The sequence below is a fragment of the Armigeres subalbatus genome, chromosome 3, assembly GCF_024139115.2.
Source record: "Armigeres subalbatus isolate Guangzhou_Male chromosome 3, GZ_Asu_2, whole genome shotgun sequence".
NCBI classification, from domain to species: domain Eukaryota; kingdom Metazoa; phylum Arthropoda; class Insecta; order Diptera; family Culicidae; genus Armigeres; species Armigeres subalbatus.
This window is the reverse complement of record NC_085141.1, coordinates 124,499,415-124,512,175: the sequence shown is the minus strand read 5'-3', so window position 1 is coordinate 124,512,175 and position 12,761 is coordinate 124,499,415. Positions and strand designations below refer to the sequence as shown.

At 44.3% G+C, this 12,761-nt stretch overlaps 1 protein-coding gene across 1 annotated transcript in view; it reads left to right on the top strand.

Annotated features, from left to right (window-relative positions):
• Positions 1-11,739, top strand: part of LOC134221962 (diacylglycerol kinase eta-like) — a 55,971-nt gene extending 44,232 nt beyond the window's left edge. Inside the window, 8 exon segments of the mRNA XM_062701123.1 lie at positions 5,862-6,137; positions 6,206-6,331; positions 6,389-6,603; positions 6,667-7,442; positions 7,503-7,646; positions 7,733-9,446; positions 9,505-9,941; positions 10,210-11,739. Of these exon segments, the coding sequence (XP_062557107.1) occupies positions 5,862-6,137; positions 6,206-6,331; positions 6,389-6,603; positions 6,667-7,442; positions 7,503-7,646; positions 7,733-9,446; positions 9,505-9,941; positions 10,210-10,737 (4,216 nt within the window). The 3' untranslated portion in view covers positions 10,738-11,739.
• The last annotated feature ends 1,022 nt before the right edge of the window (positions 11,740-12,761 follow it).

Below are 12,761 nucleotides of genomic sequence, written 5' to 3'. Positions count from 1 at the left end.
TCGAAGCCACCATCATCAGCCGAAATCTAGCCAGTACAGCAGCAGTCCACCCTACAGACCCGACAAAGCAGCAATGCTGAGCAGATACCGGCAGCAGCAGCAGAGTCGAGCCGAGACCGGCCGGCATCGGTGATGAGCCGAGACAGGCTGAAGAAAAGCCACATGATGCAGCATGTATGTCCAAAAAACAAACGGTTCTTCAGAGAGCCAATAATAGAGATCAATATCAATGCTTTCAATACCCTTCGGGATAGAAATTGTACTTGGGTGACAAATCCAATATTCTAGTGATAAAATTTTATGCGTGATTTTCATAAAAGCGTCAAAACCTACGGTGGATAATTTTTCTGATTTAACCGCGAAGTGGACGAAGCACTTCGCTTGACCATGCCTAAAAAAAACATAAGATGTCCAAATCTCTCACATAATATTTGGATATTTGGATTTAAAAAAACACCGATAACAGCTCAAACATTAATAAACTATCAATCGATTTTTCATCAAATGTTGGATTTTTTGGCATTGATCAAGAAATATCTAGATAAACATTGTTTGATACTGACCGCACACAAAGCGAACGTGACTGAATGATCGTCCCATGTTACCAATTCTAAATCTTATCACCCGAAATCCCATGTCCGGGTGTTTCCTTCCATCTACTACTAACAATGTTGTCTCAGAAAAGAACACGTACTTCTCACCTGAACTGCAATTCTAAGCTCGCTTGCCCGGCTTATTGGCCTGTATCAAGCGAAAAGTCCCGTTAGGAAATAGACGCCAGCAGCGAGCAACAAGCGTAAAAAAGAAGAAGCCCTTCTCGAACGCGTTGATGATGATGACGCTTTGGCTGACAAAGAAGCGGGATACAAGACACTGGCTGATTGGCCCACCAATTGGGAACCCAGCCAGCACAAGATCGTATATGATGTCACATAAGATGCTAAAGTGGAGGCCATATAGGTACTTCCCCATACAATATGTACGTATATCGCCTCCACCTTAGCATTGTATATTGTAGCGTATACGATTTTGTGTTGACTGGGAAGCAGAGAAGATTCAAAATAAGGTATAAAAGAAAAGTGCATGATTCTTGTTCGAGGTAGATTTGATTTCTGTGTCGGTTTGATGAGAAGATTTTGCCAAGGAATGGTATGCAACGCCGATTATTTACCCAAAATAGTTGATGTGAGAAATTGTGACATATTATGTATCTGAAAGGCATGGTCAAGTCCTACGTCCACTAAGCGGTTATGTCACAGACATTACCCACTGTTCGTTTTTTTATTTTAAATAGCCATTCTACGGAACGTTATTAGACTAAATGTACCAACATATTTAATTCAAAAATACGCTTTCGACCAAACGTCATTCGACCAAATGTACGAAGATTCCTCATTCTAAAATCTGATTTCGACTAATTGTCCATTCAAAGAGTGTCCTTTCGACCAAACGTCATTCGACGAAAGATTAAAAAAACATTTTCGACACTAAATGTCCCTTCGACCAAATGTTCATTCGACGTAATGTCCTTTCGACCAAATGTCAATCGACTAAATGTCATTCGACGAAATGTCTTTCGATGAAATTGTATAGATTCGGATAGGCTTTGGGATAGTTCGTCGAATGATATTTCGTCGAATGACGTTTAGTCGAATGACATTTAGTCGAAAGGACATTTGGTCGAATGGACATTTAGTCGAATGGACATTTAGTCGAAAGGATATTTAGTCGAATAGAAATTCAGTCGAATGTTAAAAGTGTTTAGTCGGTAATAGATAAATAGGAACCATCGAGATAGAAGATAGGGAGATATTGAGGTATGGAAGGAAAATTGAAATGGTTACTCGAGACAAAAAAGCTAGTTGCTATGAAAAACGACAACAAAACAAATGTAGTTTCCTGTTGTGGATGTGTTTCTTATTGTCCAGAGATGGTCTAGTAGCCTAAAAATTTAAACATAATCCTAAACAAAATATGATCAGAACACATCAAAATAGAGAGATATCGATTTAGAGAGATAGAGAGATAGGGAGGTTATCGAGACGTAGAAAGTCCGAATGAATGTAGATTGAAGAGACTTAGGAAACCATCGTCATAGGGAGAGATATCGAGTTATATAACATTGAGACTGTCGGCTGTATTCTCGACTGTATTCTCTATTCTATTTTTCGAGTCGACTGTATTCTCAATTCTAGTTTTCGGCACTTGGTCAAAAATTAACAATATCAATGTTATTTTGGCAATACTTCATCGAAGTCGGCTTTGGAACATTTCGTTGTTTGGCATTTAATCGAATGACATTTGGTCAAATGATACACAATAATTTATGTTTATACACCAATTATACAACAATTAAACAATAATCAGTTCAGTATAAAATTGTCTTCCAAACATAATTCGTTAATTGTTGTCCGAAAATTCAATTTCGACCAAATGGTCATATAACCTAATCACAGAGAACAGACGTTGAAGCTGCACACGCTATATTGTGATAACTTTTTACTGTTAAGTTTGAAATGATTTGGAATGTCGCCGTTTTCACGTGCATTGTTGACGCTAGCATCATTTAAAAATGCCACTGTGCGCTAGTGTCAATATGCATGCAAGAGTATACCAGCGACATCATGTCGTCAAAATGAGATTATGACTTGCAATGTCGACGTCAATGGCGTTGAGGATCGGTTTATTTGTTGTCACATGTTTTGCAAGAAATTTTATTCTAGCTTCCTTGTCTGTTCTCTGTGACCTAATGTCTATTTGACGTCATGTCTTATGACAAAACATCATTCGACTATATAGGGTATAGATTCATGTTAGTCGGTTGGAGGGGTTCACCAAAGTCAATATCCAGTCGGCAATATTTTCGGCATATTCACCGTTTTCGTATCATTTATTCTTTTTATGAACCCATCATTCTTTGGACAATTGGAGCAATAATTATGTGATTATTAGAAACACTGCAATAAATCATTTATTTTTTAATTGTTATTGAGTAAAGTTCCTTTTTGCAAATATCCATTCGACGGAACTTCATTGGAATAAATGTACCAAGATTGTTGATTCGAAAATCCGCTTTCGACTAAATGGCCTTTTCGACCAAATGTACCAAGATTCTTCATTCTAAATTCTGATTTCGACCAAATGTCCATTCGACGTAGTGTCCTTTCGACCAACTGTTATACGTCTCTAGTGGATTGAAAATTCATTTTCGACTAAATGTCCCTTCGACCAAATGTCCATTCGACGAAATGTCCTTTCGACCAAATGTCATTCGACTAAATGTCATTCGACGAAATGTCTTTCGACCAAATGATATAGATTACTTCGGATATTCCACTCACTTAGAGCCGTCCTATCCTATCGCTCATCGCCAAACTCTTTGACCCCCGCGGCGTCTGCGTATATCCTTATGCAATAACTGTGGACACTGCCAGGCACATATGGATGGATTTTGTGTCATATATTCAGAATAGGCAATCCTGGCGGCCTCATATCTCGATGACTATCACCCCAAGAAATTGTCCAAAATGAATTGAATGCATAACGCTTCAGAAATGAGCCTGATGGAACCACAGAAGATCCTGAAGTAGGAGAAGAAGAAATATGAGCAGTTTCTTCTGGAGCCCGTAGTAGGCCCGACTTCCACAAATGATGCGCCTTCGTATTTCAAGGCTAACATTGTTATCAGCCGTTAGCAAGGATCCAAGGTAGACGAATTCCTCGTCCACCTCGAAGGTATCCCCGTCTATCGTTACACTGCCTGTCAGTTTGTGCAGGCAAGTGGACAGCTTTTCCGGAGCCATCTTGATGAGCTCAGCTCCGATACCATTCTTACCAGCTGCTTTATTGGTCTTTAGCTGTTGAATGGCATCCTTAACTTCCCTCAAGGTAGGGGCTGGTTGGCTTCCATCGTCCGCTGAACTGACGTAGTCATCTCCTCCGCTGCCTTGACTTTCACTGCCTGTACTCTCAGCGCCATTCAAATGTTCCTCGTAGTGCTGCTTCCACCTTTCGATCACCATACGTTCGTCCGTCAAGATGCTCCCATCCTTATCCCGACACATTTCGGCTCGCGGCACGAAGCCTTTGCTGGATGCGTTGAGCTTCTGATAGAACTTGCGTGTTTTTTTAGAACGGCACAGCTGTTCCATCTCCTCGCACTCCGCTTCTTCCAGGCGGCGTTTCTTCTCCTGAAAAGGCGGGTCTACTGTCTCCGCTTCCGTCTATAACGTTCCACGTTCTGCCGGGTACCTTGCTGCAGTGCGACAGCTCGCGCTGCGTCCTTCTTCTCCAGAATCTGTCTGCACTCTTTGTCGAACCAATCGTTCCGTCGACTTCGACCCATATACCCGACGTTGTTCTCCGCTGCGTCGTTAATGGCTGCTTTGTCTGTATTCCAGCAGTCCTCAAAGGGGGCCCCATCGAGCTCACCCTCTTCCGGCAACGCTGCCTCGAGATGCTGCGCGTATGCAGTGGTGACATCAGTTTGCTTCAGTCGCTCTAGTTCGTACCGCGGCGGTCGTCGGTACCGAACATTGTTGATGACGGATAGTTTTGGGCGCAGTTTAACCATCACCAGATAGTGGTCAGAGTCGATGTTAGCGCCACGATATGTCCTGACGTCGATAATGTCGGAGAAGTGCCGTACATCAATCAGAACGTGGTCGATTTGTGATTCAGTCTGCAGTGGTGATCTCCAGGTGTACCGATACGGAAGGCTGTGTTGGAAGTAGGTGCTGCGAATGGCCATATTCTTGGAGGCGGCGAAATCAATTATTCGTATGCCGTTTTTGTTCGTCAGCCGGTGAGCGCTGAACTTTCCAATAGTCGGTCTAAACTCCTCTTGGCCAAGCTGAGCGTTCAAATCTCCTATGATGATTTTGACGTCGTGTCTTGGGCAGCTATCGTACTCACGTTCCAGTTGCGCGTAGAATGCGTCCTTATCATCATCAGTGCTTCCGGAGTGTGGGCTATGGACGTTGATTATGCTGAAGTTAAAGAACCGGCCTTTGATCCTCAACCTGCACATTCTTTCATTGATCGGCCACCACCCGATAACGCGCCTTTGCATGTCGCCCATCACTATGCAAGCTGTTCCCAACTCGTGTGTGTTGCCGCAGCTCTGACAGATGGTATGATTACCTCTAAATGTTCCCATTGATCCCTTCCAACAAACCTCCTACAGCGCTACGATGCCGAATCCACGGTCCTTGAGCACATCGGCGAGTATGCGTGTGCTCCCGACGAAGTTGAGAGATTTGCAGTTCCACAAACCGAGTTTCCAATCGCTAGTCCCTTTTCGTCGCAGTGGTCTTCGCCGATGGTTCCGGTCCGTACTCTCTTGTTGATTGTTCGTTGCGTGAGTTTTTTTTTGCTGGCTTGCAGGGCCTGACACCAAGCCCCCTAAATTTCCGGGGGACCATTCCTCCTTATTTCCGGTGAACCATGGTGCACAGTTTCACTTAGAGTCCCTCGCTGGCACTCGGACGATGATCAGCCGCCACTAACATGGAGAACAGACGCTCAATAAGATTTGCACCTCCGGAGAGGAGCAATCCCCCCTTCCCTGTCAGCATACGACCATAGTTCCCACCGGGGTTGGTTACCCGATCTTCCCTAAGGTTGCTCGTATCCTGGCCAGCACCACGGGGAGGTAGGGATAGGACTTGCTGGGTAAGAGGCTAAGGACCGCGAGATGGGGTCTATTTTATTCCTTCAGGTACGCAATGGTACGCTTTACCCAGCATTTGCCGTGCCCAGCATTTTCCATTGCCGTGGTCTTGCTTTGTAGCCGAGTATATTTCCGCACGACTACGGAAGGCCCTTAATTTTAACCTAAGTAAATTGTCTATGTTTTCCAGGTGGAGCGTAATGGTGTTCGAGCGGGACATTGGCATTGCGCCACCAGTTCCAACCCGAACCCCGAAGATGTCGATTTCGCATCACCCGGACCCGGTTCTGTTCCAGTACGAGGATGAAGTTCTCAGCCACCTACAGTCAATTGTCACCAACGACGACACGCAAACCATGCTACAATCGACACGGGATCTGGTCAAAACGGTCAACGACTTTATCACTAGAGTAATAGAAAACAGCTCCGATGAGGAGCAATTAAGCATAAAATGTGATATTTTAAGGTAAGTAGTAAGGGCTGTTCGTTTGAAAACACTTGTTAAAATAAGACTTCTTCTCCATGTACGCACAGACAAAAATTAGGTATGTTATTAGATACTCTGAAGGAAGAAGAAGCTGGTCTTCACGGTGACGACGAATTAATCCGAACACTTAAAGAAATTGCTCAAAAAAGTGCCTCTGCAAGACCAATAGATACGTGAGTGTTCGCTACAAATGCCACGAAATATTGAGTAATGATCTATTTTTTCCACAGTGATTTCCCTTCACATAGAACGATAGAAAAACAGGAAAAAGACAAACTGAATTCCAGGGAACGCATAAGTAGACTTGATAGCCGATCGGAGAAGGAGGCAGTCATGTGCCGGGCCAATAGTCTTAAGCGTGCCATACATGACGTAATGAAGTACAGCGAAACTAGCTTGCTTTACGTGCCCCCGAAGCGACTATCGATTTCCATGAACCCGAAAGGTACCTTCTGTGACTATTTCCATCTAACATTTATGCATTTATGGTTCTAATTCCCTCAAGCAGATACATCCCCCGGTAATTCACCCATCCCAGTATCGGCACCATCATCATCGATCTCGCCATCGGTATCCACCTCGCGACTTACATGCATATCACCGTTGCCGGACCTGCGGCGTGACTCCATGGACGAGCATTTCCTGAGCAATGTTAACCTGCCGGTCCCGAAGCAGTTCGCCGATGGTAGTAGCCGTCGGAGCTCCGGCATCCCGGAAAACTACAGAATCTCCAGCATCGAAGAACTAGAGGAAAACAGCATCCACACGGAGAAGTACGACGCACTGAACGCTGCATTAGCAAGCCTCGCCAACATCGAAGAAAACGTAGACAATCATATTAGGGACGATAAGGACGACACGTTGAACCAGAAATCGACCACAACGACCACTTCGGACTCGCAATCAACGACGGCTCCGTACGACTTTTCGTTCGAATCCGACACAAAGACTGTAAAGTTCGACCAAGATGCGAGTAGCGCATTCGAACGCTTAGGGTTTAAACCATTCAAGAAAGGCATCGAGCAGCGCCAACAACAGCTCCAGCAGCAGAGGAGCGATCCTGCGGAGTATATGCACTTCCAACCGATTGAGGTATACGAGCGGAACTTGTACCGTATTCAGCAGCAACAGCAGCAACATTCTGAACATGGGAATGGGAAAGTAGTCGAACAGAAGAGTTCCAATATGTTGCAGGTACCGAGTATCTGCTTGCCATCCCTGGAGAAACCGCCAGAAAATATGTACTTTAGCGACAACATAACGATCATCGATACAGATCTACCGGTAAGATTGCTTTATTGAATTGACCAGTAAACAAAATTAAAAATTTGAAATTTTCTGCAGGAACGGTCATCGTCGGACGAAGCACCAGGAGAAGCTAGCGATGTGCTATCGGCCATCAGTAACGAGGAATGCAGTGTGACTTCCGAAATTTTGGACCGCCCGTCCGAGGGCAACTCCCAAATACCGACTGCCGAATTGATACAGGTGAGCCCGGATTCGATTGAAGCGCGGTTAATCTATCATATATCTCGTTTATCTCCAATCGATGTTTTCTTCTCATTCTTCAACAGGATCTAGACACGGATCGCTTCAGCCACATCGACTCCCCGGAAACGAGTGACACCACCGAAGCGCTGCATGGCGAAAGTCTGATGGATGACATCAGCTCGGTATTGGGTCAGGAACTGCTGGGAGCCCTGATGGACAACACCATCACCGAAGACACAACGACCCTCTGTACGCTGGATCATACCAAGCGGCGTAGCTTCAAGAACAAACAACAGCAGCAGCAGCAACAACAACGAAAGGGAGTGATCGAAGCGGAGCAGTGTGGTTTTGAGAATCGGGTGTTCGACATCGACAACCGGTGTGATGACCAGAAAGTACGCGAACCTCGTTACTGCAGTCTGGCCAAATTTGTCGAAGGAAATGACATCGCTAGGAAGAGTTTCAAACGCCCGTCGGGTGCAGGAATACCTTCAAGAAGCTTAGCGAGTCAGGCTTACAAAGCACAAGAAAACGAGTACGAAAACACAAAGATGTTGGCAAAACATTATCTGCAGCCACATGGGTCTCCATCGGACGTATCTGCCTCCGACACAGACACCGTTCAGTACAGAATACTTAGCTCAGCGTGTACCAACGTGGATGAGGATAGTTTGACAGACTTCGACGACAAGGAAGAACAATCGGACGATGACCAAGACACTGAAGGCGCCGCCGGAGGTCACTCGGAAGACGAAGAGATCAAGGACGAACCCAACGACGATGAGCAATCACTATACATGACAGGAATTCCGACAATCAACGTAGTCGTCGAACCACCATCGCCGGCGATGAGCGACGAACTACGATCGCTGCGGGTGCCGGAAATACGGCGGCACTCGAGTCACACGCCGAACACCCTGGCACCGCGGGAAATCAACGTTAACCGGCGGCATTCGGGCAACAATCCGAATTTGCTAGGACTGGACTCGGAGCACATTCGCTTCCTGAACTGCTCACCGGCCGCGACGCGGCGAATCAGCAGCGGAAGTTTGCTTTTTAAACCGGAAGCGCTGGGTAGCTCGAAAAGCAATATGTTTAGCTCTAATCTGGGTTTGTTCAACTTCGATCGTGACTCTGAGAGTAAAGAAGAGGAGAAAAAGAAAAAGGATGAGAAGGAGGAGAAAGTTAAGAAGTTGCCGATAATCAATCCACTGGTGCGGTTACCATCTTGGCCAAACGTGAGTAGTGGAACGGGATTCATTTCGAAGTGTTTGTTAGCGAACGCCGATACCTTGTGCGCGGCTGTAAGCCCTCTGATGGATCCCGATGAAACACTGATGGAAGGCTACTCGGAGAAGGCCGTCATGAATAACTACTTTGGCATCGGGATTGATGCGAAGATTTCCTTGGACTTCCATAACAAACGAGAGGAACATCCGGAGAAGTGTAGATCCCGGGCCAAGAACTACATGTGGTACGGAGTGCTGGGATCGAAGCAGTGGCTTCAGAAGACGTACAAAAATCTCGAGCAGAAGGTTCAGCTCGAGTGCGATGGCCAGCGTATTCCGTTGCCATCGCTGCAGGGTATTGTGATTCTGAACATTCCGAGCTTTATGGGCGGTACGAACTTCTGGGGAACGAAAAAGGAGGACGATTGTTTCCTTGTGCAAAGCTTTGACGATCGTATTCTGGAGGTGGTGGCCGTTTTCGGTTCGGTTCAGATGGCTGCATCTCGGTTGATCAATCTCCAGCACCACCGGATTGCGCAGTGCCAAAGCGTACAGATTAACATTTTAGGTTAGTTTTGTAAGGATTTTTATCAATTTTGTTATTTACACATTGTTTACTATTCTAGGTGAGGAATGCGTTCCTATACAAGTGGATGGAGAGGCATGGTTGCAGCCACCTGGAATGATTCGTATCATTCACAAAAATCGAGTTCAAATGTTGTGCCGCAATCGCTGCTTAGAGATGTCACTGAAGAGCTGGCAGGAGAAACAGCGCCAGCACAGTATTTCTATAGCTCGCGAACAGCCGTCGACGACGTCTTCGGAGCAGCTCGTATCCGTATCGGACGATTTGTTCAACGAACGGGAGACGTATCTTTTGCTTAACTTTATCGAGTGTGTTAGTACGTTGGTGAAGTGGGTCAAGTTTTTGATTATATCGCACCCTTCGCTCCAACCGGATCTGTACACGGTGGCAACCAAAACGGCCGACGCATTGGAATCGATCCATCCGGGTGGTAAGATCATCGACGGGCCGGATTTGAGACGACAGCTAACTGAATTGGTGAGCAATGTGGACAAGGTCCTTTTTTCCGAAAGTCATTTGGCCGAAATTTGTTATTCCACCAAAACAACAATTTCGGCCGTAGGACCTGTTTGGACATTTTCAGCCAAGCCTCTCTTTTCGCCAAATGATTTGTTCGGCTAAATAGCTTCTTCGGTCATACGTCTGATTGGCAAATGACTTTTGGTTTAACAAACCTTCCTCAGTTCTGTAGAACACAGCCATAGTTCAACATCCGTGAGCTAACCACATATCTATTTCCGGACAGGTCCGCGCGGCCCGACAGCTGTACGAGAACACTTGTGACCTGCTGCGGGAGCGTAGCCACAGCCTGATTCTGCGGGAAGATCTGGAAACGAAACTGAGCGTATCGCTCGCCAACATGGAAATGGAGCTGGGTAAGTGCAGTTTGCAGCAAACCAGTGACGGCGATACGAAGGTGTATCTGAACGTGTTGGCTCCGAACGAGGACGTCGACCATCATCGTAAGAAGCAGAAACCATTCTGGTTGCGTTTCCGTGGTCACCACGGTCCAGGCGGCTCCGGAGTCGGCGGTGGAAAAGTCAAAACGAACGCCGATCTGGTCAATAACTGGGGAGTGGGCGAAGTGGTAACATGGTTGGAAGCCATGCAGATGACAGAGTACGTGGATAGTTTCATTAAGAATGACATACGGGGTAAGGAGCTGCTCACGTTGGCTCGGCGAGATTTGAAGGATCTCGGAGTCACCAAGGTGGGTCACGTGAAACGTATCCTGCAAGCAATCAAAGATCTGGGCAGCACCAGCGTCGGATAGGAAGGTACATTAGGTATTAGATGCATTTCAGTTTTAACTAATCGGAACTGTGGCTAGTAGACTATCGAATATCTATATCAGTACTCTATAGAATGGATAATTTGAAAGTAATTCCGAAGCAGTTGTCAGCAAACACAAAGGAATCGAAGCTAATAGGTATTTAAATTGTTTTAATAATCAAGAAACCAAAAGACTTCATTTACTCTGGTATAAGCAAATATTTCCAAGTCTTTTTAAGTATTCATTTCGTTTCGGGAAAAGGCACCGAAACTCTTAGCATCGCAATAATGGTTAGAGGAAGAGGTTGTGTCGGACACGTAGCATCATTCCAAGCCGATAGCAGTAGAAATGTTGGAACCAAGTGGAAATAGTACGAAGCCTGATGCAGTAAATATCATGAAATATCTATTTTGCTTTGGTAGTTTATGAACTAGAATAAACCGAGAAGAAGAACTAGAAAACGTAATCTTGAGAAGCCTAATGTTAATTGTGTGTTTTAGTTGTAAGTTTTCCGATGTTCAATTGCAAAATTGCTGCGTGAGTGTGCATCTTGAGTGTAGTTTTTCCTTTCCAAAAAACAGAGATATATTCCCGTTTGTTCGCATCAAGTGTGTAATAGAGTCGTTAGAGCCGCAAACAAATTAAAATGTCAAAAATTCTAAATCCAGTTGCAAGGAAAAACAGGAAATCTTTATCCATACATATATACATGACACTTACCACTTGTGTTCCATTGAGGTACTTTAGTGCTGTTGAGTGTATACTTGTTGTCTGTGTGTATGTACTTTGGGAGGTCCGGAATCGTCAGAATAACGAAAAAGTGACTACACGGCTAGGAAAACAGCAATGATATTAGAATGAACTCCCATATTCTAGGTAAACATTAAATAATTCGTATGATTCTCATGTGTGAATAGAATTATCCTTTTCCATGGAGTTGAATCCCTCAAGAAGCTTAGGAGAATAGCAAGAAAATATATGTAAATAGTTAGAAACCCAAAATATTTGTTAATCCTGCAGAAACTGGTAAAGCGATCTCATTAGTGTAAAGTTTTTGAATTAATTCCAAAAATAATTTGAATTCAGATTTGTTTTCCAAACTTACTTTTGTTCAGCTGTGTTCATATTGTGTTTGCATTTAGATTGAAAGATGTTTTAATGATCTCAGACCGCATGTCAGCATCTTGGTAGTTTTTTTATACCCCTGAATTCTTCTAAGATTGGTACAATTTTCGAAAGCCCAATATTCTTATTGTTACTTCATTTCAATTGCACTTATCCTTATATCTTCTCGGGATTTTATTTTCTGATTTGAATTAAAATTAGCATTGGACTTACACTCATGTAACATAACTGCTGATAGGGACACTGCAGGTATTTCTGTCCATCGTCGTATGGGCTAAAACCAACGAAAGCAACGTACATTTGCTAGAATTCCACTATAGCAGAACGTTTCTCCTGAGCTTACGATTTGGTACGTATAAGTTTTACAAAAAAGCGTCTCTTTTATTGGTTTTCGAGACTATGACGAACAGACGAAAATACCTGCCGTGTCCCTACTCAGAAATGAAACATTTTCTTTGAAATCCCGGAGATCGGTATCTTGAATGGTTGCTTTTTGATAGGAAAGGGACGTTTGACCGAAAACTATTCGGTCAAATGCCACTTGGCCGAAAGCCACTAGGCCACAAGTCATTTTTATGAATAGGTCTAGGTCATGCTCAGTGCGCCGAATAGGTCATTTGGCTAATATGTCATTTGACCGAATAGGTAATTTGACCGAATAAGTCATTTGGCCGAATAGGTAATTTAGCTGAATAGGTCATTTGGCCGAATAGGTCATTTAGTCGAATAGGTCAGTTTGCCGAATAGGTCAGTTCGCTGAATAAGTCATTTGGCCGAATACGCCTTTTGGCCAAACAAATTATTAAATCATTTGGCAAAATGTTCATTTAACATTATCAATTATCATCTTTTCTCACTTCTAAATGTAAACTGTGAAAAGTGATAGGTTTGAAGTAAGT